Source organism: Penaeus japonicus, unplaced genomic scaffold (genome assembly GCF_977035675.1).
Source record: "Penaeus japonicus unplaced genomic scaffold, GWHDUDI00000001_assembly GWHDUDI00000041, whole genome shotgun sequence".
Classification (NCBI taxonomy): domain Eukaryota; kingdom Metazoa; phylum Arthropoda; class Malacostraca; order Decapoda; family Penaeidae; genus Penaeus; species Penaeus japonicus.
The window spans coordinates 7168118-7175617 of record NW_028234443.1 but is presented as its reverse complement, the minus strand read 5'-3'; the positions used below and the strand labels follow the sequence as shown (position 1 = coordinate 7175617).

The 7500-nt window shown below is 38.9% G+C and overlaps 3 protein-coding genes across 3 annotated transcripts in view; 2 read left to right on the top strand and 1 right to left on the bottom strand.

Annotated features, from left to right (window-relative positions):
- Positions 1-84, top strand: part of BORCS7 (BLOC-1 related complex subunit 7) — a 3066-nt gene extending 2982 nt beyond the window's left edge. Inside the window, exon 3 of the mRNA XM_043008267.2 lies at positions 64-84. Coding sequence (XP_042864201.1) covers positions 64-84 — 21 coding nt within the window. The remainder of the gene's footprint in view (positions 1-63) is intronic.
- The window catches only part of Exo84 (exocyst complex component Exo84), a 13238-nt gene continuing 5751 nt past the window's right edge, over positions 14-7500 (bottom strand). The window contains exons 5-14 of the mRNA XM_086534376.1: positions 7242-7384; positions 6712-6865; positions 6107-6245; positions 5380-5584; positions 4917-5061; positions 4353-4533; positions 3910-4040; positions 3458-3683; positions 2433-2623; positions 14-1478 (exon numbers count right to left, since the gene is read on the bottom strand). Coding sequence (XP_086390502.1) covers positions 1290-1478; positions 2433-2623; positions 3458-3683; positions 3910-4040; positions 4353-4533; positions 4917-5061; positions 5380-5584; positions 6107-6245; positions 6712-6865; positions 7242-7384 — 1704 coding nt within the window. The 3' untranslated portion in view covers positions 14-1289. The remainder of the gene's footprint in view (positions 1479-2432; positions 2624-3457; positions 3684-3909; positions 4041-4352; positions 4534-4916; positions 5062-5379; positions 5585-6106; positions 6246-6711; positions 6866-7241; positions 7385-7500) is intronic.
- On the top strand, positions 259-607 carry Urm1 (Ubiquitin-related modifier 1). Its single transcript, XM_043008268.2, has one exon. The coding sequence runs from the start codon at positions 259-261 to the stop codon at positions 544-546; it is 288 nt and encodes a 95-aa protein (XP_042864202.1). The 3' UTR covers positions 547-607.

The window sequence follows — 7500 nt, the reverse complement described above, 5'->3', positions numbered from 1 at the left end:
TTTCATTTGTTCACCAATTTTATTTTCACTTTATTTCAATTTAAACTTTCTCTTTACTAACAGGTTCGAGACATGCAGCGATAGTCCAGGCCAAGAAAGGAACATTGGCAGAGTAATTATTATTGGTGTTTGAAGAGAAGAAGAAAAAGACTGATCAACTTACAAACAAGTTTTCTTATATATATATACACCAAATAGGAAAAAAAGGTCAAGAATATTATTTATATATATATATACATACATTAAAAAAAAAAAAAAATGAAAATAACCCTAGAGTTCAGAGGAGGAGCGGAGCTGCTGGTGAACAATGTGGCCAAGCACTCGGTCGACCTCGAAGGATCCCAGTGGACCATGGGACAGCTCCTGAAGTGGGTGAAGGACAACCTCATAGAAGAACGACCTGAGCTCTTCCTCCAGGGCGATTCAGTGCGGCCAGGGATTCTGGTCCTGGTGAACGACGCGGATTGGGAACTTCTGGGCCAGCTGGAGTATGACCTCCAGGAGAACGACAATGTGCTGTTTATTTCCACCTTGCACGGGGGCTGATTCTGTCATGCGATGATGCGTTGTGTTGCGAGGCATTAAAAAGATCACATTATGAGTTTTTTTTGTGTGTTTCATTCCTATTCAGGTTTTATTTGAGCTTCTTTTACCTCCGATTATTTTGGAATTAAGTGTAAAATATATATGTGATAACAAGCTATGTGAATTAGAGAGATGATCATTTGATTATGGAATACAGACATTTGATTTAAAAAAGTTTCCAATTGTAACTGAGGCCTTAGAAGTCCATTGTCTTTAGAAAGACACTCACTATGTTGATCCTTCTGTTAAAGATATCAATTATTATACAGTTGTAAAATTTGAGAGCTGTAAATGTTCCTTCGATGTGGTGTTTCACTATGCTATTTATAAACAAAGGTCTTAAGTATATACAATAAATGCAAAGATACATTTTTTTGAAGGTTTATTGAACCAGCACAAGCCTCAATTTATACATTATTCTCGTAGATAATATATCTATACTCTGTAATAAAGTTATACATTCGTTTTCACTCATACTGACATGGGAAGTAAGGTCAAAGTCTTCAGGAATTTTCCAGAAAGCAATGAGAAAAAGAGAGAGAGTGAGAGAATACAAAGGAGAAATGCAGAGAGAGAGAGAAAGAGTGCAAAGAAGAAATGCAGAAAGAGAAAGAATGCGAAGGAGAAATGCAGAAAGAGAAAGAATGGAAAGGAGACAGAGAGAGAAAAAAGCTCCATGGAGGAAACCTCCTGCCGAAAGAAATTCAAATGAAGTTTGATTCGTATTTGCTAATGGTTGGAGCATTGACAGCCTGGCCTGTCAGAGCCACATAATGGCCATGCAGACCAGGTAAGCTTGGGTGTGCATGACCAACTGCCTCTGCATATCTGTGCTCGGCTAGTGTCAACACCACGTCCAGGAGGAAGGCACTGTTCCGTCGGATGTTTGGTACCTAGAGAGAGGGAAAAGAAAAAACAATAATTACTTGAGTATAAAAGATAATAATCACAATAACAAAGCTATTATAAATGTTATGCCATCTAGGTAAATCAGAAAATTAAAATGGTAAGATGCTATAAGATTAAAAAAAAAAAGATATATATTCCATGTAATGAATTAATACTTAAACATCGTCAGTGCATTCACTTTTCATATACTTCAGTCTCGAGGTGTCTAGTAAGTTGCCTACTTTCTGCTTATACTCTTGATAATACATCAAACAATAAATAGTCAGAAAAATCAATAAAATACTGGCACTGTGCCAGACAATGTAAATCCGGCATCCTACTGCATACATATTTTAAAACAGCGACCAATGGGTTAAGCCAGGTGACATTATATCATGCCATGTGGTGGCAGCACTTGCCACTGGGGATGTCATATCACGTTAGAGCATTTTGTATGGCTGGCTTGCCGGGTAATTGTGCACACAGTGGTTGGGGGCGGCCAGAGTGGGTAAATAGCCCGAGGCATTAGGCCTGTGCACTCAAAATACCCTGGCACTGAGACTAAGCCAAAATCACCTCATCATTATCAAGGTAAAGAGCAAAAAATAAATAAATAAATAAAATGAGGATAGAAATATAAAAAAATAAGCCAATTCTCAAACTAGCAATATTATTTGATTTTACTAGCTCCACTGAAATGTCTAATAAGACATCTATCCTACATCTAAATGTCATTCAAAAGCTATTTTCTACTGACATCTATGTTCTTGAAGAGCCTCTTTTTCCAAATAAACTAAGGATTCTACAGAAAATTTCAAATGATATAAAACTAGTTAAAAAAAGAAAAGAAAAGAAAAAACAACAACTAGAGTACATTCTAGATAAACATCTAAAAGCTACTTATTATCAACATCTAAAAGCTACCAATATCCAAAAGCTACTAATCATCCTTTTCATACTTCATTTTTGAAGAGCGTCTCATCCAGCGACGCCTTGCAATGGCGGAGCTGGGCAGAGAATAGCGCAGTGAGAGACTCGTTGATAAGGTGCTCTGTCTCAGGCCAGAACAGACGAAGGACGTCTTCTAGGTAGCCCAAGAAAGCACGGCTGAACTGGATGCTGTTGTTTGTCAATCCGACCGAGAGTTCGTCTGGAGAGGAGAATGGGAAAAAAACAAAAAAACATGATTATGCTTTTATGACATTGCAAGTAAGCAAAGTAAACTCTAGGCGCTTCAATCAAGTCTTTTTTATCCCTCTCCTACTTCTCAGTATACACTGTATGTTATAATCCTCGCCTTTGTAGATCTATAAAATTCAAGTTTTAGCAGGAAATCTCCCTATTAACCCACTCTGGACGGGTGGTACACTACTGTACCACGCATTCTAGGCCCAGTTGCCGGGTGGCACAGTATTGTGCCATTCAATTGATTTAGGCCTATGCGTTCGAGAGCCCCGGCATTGTGACATGCAAGGCTGGAATGCCCCCAGCATGAATGGGTTAATACAGTATTCACTGAGATGATTGAAGTCTATCTTCGATTATAAGAATATTTGTGATTTAATAAGAGACATCATAAATAAAAAAGAAAAAAGCACTACACAATCCTGAGTTGTTATTCTCTCATAACAAAAAATGTTGATATTCCTGAGAGTATATATAGGAAGTAGAGATAAAGATGTAATATATGTAATGAAATAAAAGTAATCTCTCCCTATTCATTAACCCACTTGCGCCGGCTGACGTGCTATCACGTTTCATGGTTTTTGGGTCAGATGCCGGTGACAAGATATTTAGTCAAGGCCAGTGCACCGGGTGAGCGAGTGAACAGCCCAGGCTCGCGGCTAGTTCGCACGAGAATCCTGAGGCGTTAGGCTTATGCATTCAAATGTCCCGGCATTTCCACCATTTAGAGCCGGAATAGCCCTGCTGTGAATGGGTAAAAGTAAAATACTAACCGTCTCTCATTTTCCCCTTCACATACCTGTCACGTAAGTCTGTATGTTTGCGATGCCAATGTCGTTCATGTCCTCGATGAATTTATTGAGCTGGTCCTTGTTCTCGTACTTGAGGGTCTTCCAGGTGTCTTCCTGCCCCCTCAACTTGACGGCCTCGACCATCTTGTCCCTGCCATCACGGATCCACTTCTCCACATCACGCAGTAGGAGGGTGTGCAGCGCGAATGTCAGGTCTAGTCCGATGTCTGCCAGCTGCGTGATTGACGAGGAGGAAGAGTGCAATGGTGGATTAGGTGTTGATAAATTATTAGGTTTTTGTTTGCTATGCAGTTTCCTTGGACTGGAAAGGATGTTTTGAAATGTTGGGCTGGAGGTATTTTATCAAACTAACTTTGTCATTGGAGGAGACATAAATAGAGGAGATGTAAAGATACATATTTTAGAGAAATAAACACATCAATGGGTGCACCTCCCTCACCTGCTGGCAGTGGTAATCAGCACGACTAATGCATTCGGCAACCGTTGTGATGGTAGACTGAGTCGTAAATACGTGGCGTGAGAACATAGAGGCGAAATTTGACACTTCATTGTGAGCCCACACTACAAAGGCTACAGGAGAGCGGTAGAAGATATTGATAGAGTTAGTATCTGTAACTTCTCTAAAGTGTTCAATACTCACGAGATTAACGCATATACATAAACATACTGATATGGATAAAATAATTCTTGCTTTTTATTTCCAGGTTTTATTTTATCAAATTGCATTTCATATCTATAAATTCAAATATATTGACACAAATATATGAATGAATGAAAGAAAGAAAGAAAGAAAGAAAAAAAGATATAAATAAATAATAAAAGTAGTAGAGAAAAAGAAAATGATGAAGAAAAGGGAAAAAGAAGACATATCTGAGCCCTAACCTGAAGTACAACTACGATTGGCCGGGAAGGCTTTGGTGAACTCGCGTCCTGTTTCCAGCAGATTGTGGAAAAAGATGGAACAGAGCTGGCGGACGTAGAGCACCGTTTTGCCCTCTAATCGCAGCCTCTTGAGTCCTGCCTTTAGTATGGCCCCACGATGACCGAGGAATAATTCGCAGGCCTGTGTGAGGGGGGAAAGAATGATTTAGATATAATATGAGGGAGATTGGGCTTATTACAGTCATTCTTTTAAGATACTCAAGAGACTAGGTTTGAATGTTAAGAAACTGGCATGATTAAAATAATCCAGCTGCAATACTGAAGAGACTGGAATTATTACACTGATAGTATGAAGACTGACATTATTAGGGTGATACAGTTTAGAATATGAACAAACTGGCATTCTTGAAACAACCTGGACAGAATTTGGGGGAAAAAAAAAGGCATTATCAAAATGATTCTCTTTATAACATGACAAACTTAATTTTTAAAAAAGTACCCTTACATCATTACTAAGAAATTCTAGATCAGTAAATAACCCCAACCTAAGCTGAATTTATATACCTGACTGGATTTGTTTAGATGCACCAAGAGTGTGGTTGCCCTGCGAGCTGCACGAGGACCTCCCTGTAGACTCTTCTCTGGGGTTACACGGAGCTCTCCCTGCAGCACCTCCACCAGACTGCGCACTCTCCCTTCCAGGGCACGTCTGAAAGAAATACAATCGTGTTAGAATTTTCTAGTTCTCATATCGAAATGATTTTTCTGTAACATGATGTAGAAGAGAAACAGATGACCACAAAAACAGAACCACTTCCACCTTCCCAAGCAGGTAAGCAGAAAATACACAGCAAAAGGTTACAAACAATAGTCCTAACCTTGACTCCTGTGGTGCAATTTCCAAGCCTTACTCAAAGAGATGTACACAGATCCCCATTCTACACATACAAACATAAACAAACAAACAAACACATACATCAACAAAAAAACAAGCAGCTTCAGAACCCCTATTCCATCTGTTACTCACCTCATCTCATTATAAGCCGCAGTCTTGGGTGCCGAGTCAAAGAACTCACGTCCGCTGTCGATCAGACTAACGGCATCCTCAAAGTTCCTCTGTGCGATGGCTTGGTCAAGTTCCTCGGGCAGCTCTAGCACCCACTCTGGGGGGCCCATGGAGGGTGGTGGTAACTCCTGGAAGGGGTTCAAGCTGTCGTCATCATCTCCAAAGGCTGTGGGAGGAATGGTGGAGTTTTAGATGATGTTTTTGTTTTTTCTTTACTTTAGTAATTTTTTTAGGCAAAGAATATCTCTTAGCACTAAAAAGAGATATACACTAATCTGCCAACTAATTATGTGGTACAAAGACTTCTTTACCTGACAAAGTTACTTTCATGAAATCCTGTGCAAAGGCTGTCATAAAAATAATATTTTATAGTATACTGCACAAACACTCTAGGCATCTTAAAATCTCACTCACACTCACACACACACACACACACACACACACACACACACACACACACACACACACACACACACACACACACACACACACACACACACACACACACACACACACACACACACACACACACACACACACACACACACACACACACACACACACACATACACAAAACCCTTCCAATACCGATAACAAAATGAAATTCATATTCACATTACTTCAAAGTCAAACCCTAAACTCTGAAACAGACAGCGCTCCCAGGGAACCGAGAACTCGTGACACCTACGATTATTACTCTCCAGAGAATCCTCTTTGCTCAGACTCTGGTGCCGTTCCTTCTGCTGCTGCTGGGCTCGTTCCACCTTCTGCTTGTCCACTGTAACCTTGTTGGCTTTGGTACGTTCTATTTCGTCTAGCCAGTCTTGCTATCGGGCAGAGAGAGACGGGCAAAATGTGTGAAACTCTTGTTCAGAAAGGAATACAATAGAAAATATAAAGAATAAGTGTGAAAGAATGACAAAAAATAATTCACTTTACTTATATTCTTTTAGTCTCTTTCCTTTGGTTCTTCTCTCTTACTTTTTTCTATTATTGTTATTAATACTGTATGTAGATGCTAACATAACATAAACTTTTGATATTATCATTACTAACATTGCATCTAATTCTTAATAGAGCTTACAGTTTTCTACTACTTTTACTATCCCTGCATCTAGTTCTTCATATGGCAAATATTAATAAGCTATATCTCATCTTTATTATACATAATTACATCTAGCAAAAGCATTCATGAAATCAAAATTACACTCTGAAACTGAGCACCAACTTTCAGAAATAATACAGGTAAGTTTTTGTAGTGTGTCACTCCTGCGAGAAAAGTTAAAATCTCACCTTAGACTTAGCATCTGGGGCCATAAATACTCTGGTATCAGGGAAAATGAGGACCTTAAAGGCATTCTTCGTTGTTCCACGATCCTTGATGTTCACTGGTAAAACCTGGTCTAGGGGGTAGAGCACCTCGAACCTATATCGCACTGGTCCCCGCCTGTTATGAGTAAAGAGAACTTATAATCATTTCTTTTTTTTAAAGTTTTTCTTTTCCTATCATCATTTTTTTAGCTTTATTCTTTGAAGTACCACTATAACAGAGCAATATTTTGACAGAATATTCCATATATAACGGCATGGATTAACGGTTACTTTAGTTCTAAAAAAGTAATGTAATTTATATGATAATTTAACCTCCAAACATAATACAAAACCCCTCAACACTATCTCCTCAATAATCAAAATAATAAAGCAAAATGTACAATAATGATAAGAACTCCATATATCTCTTCTCATTACTCTCCTTTATTTCACCCTAAACCATCTCCTTATATCACTAGAATCCCTCATCATCGTAAAGACTGAGAACTCACCTGTCGCTAAGCCACGCTGCAATCATCAAGGAATCATTTAGCAGGTATGCGTGGACTCTCTGCATAGCCGTGTAGTCGTCTTGGTTAAGTTCCACGAGGTCTCCGTCGTACACCAGATACCGGTCTTCCACCTCCATCACATGCTGTGTGTATATGTGTGAATGAGTGTAAAAATAGGAGTGTTTTTTTTTTCTTGATTTCTTGTTATGACAGTTTTTTAAAAATCATATAATGATGAATAAATATTACAAAGATATCT

Excerpts from the sequence above, each read along its gene's own strand:
- Urm1 (XM_043008268.2), top strand. The coding sequence starts at position 259 with ATGAAAATAACCCTAGAGTTCAGAGGAGGAGCGGAGCTGCTGGTGAAC.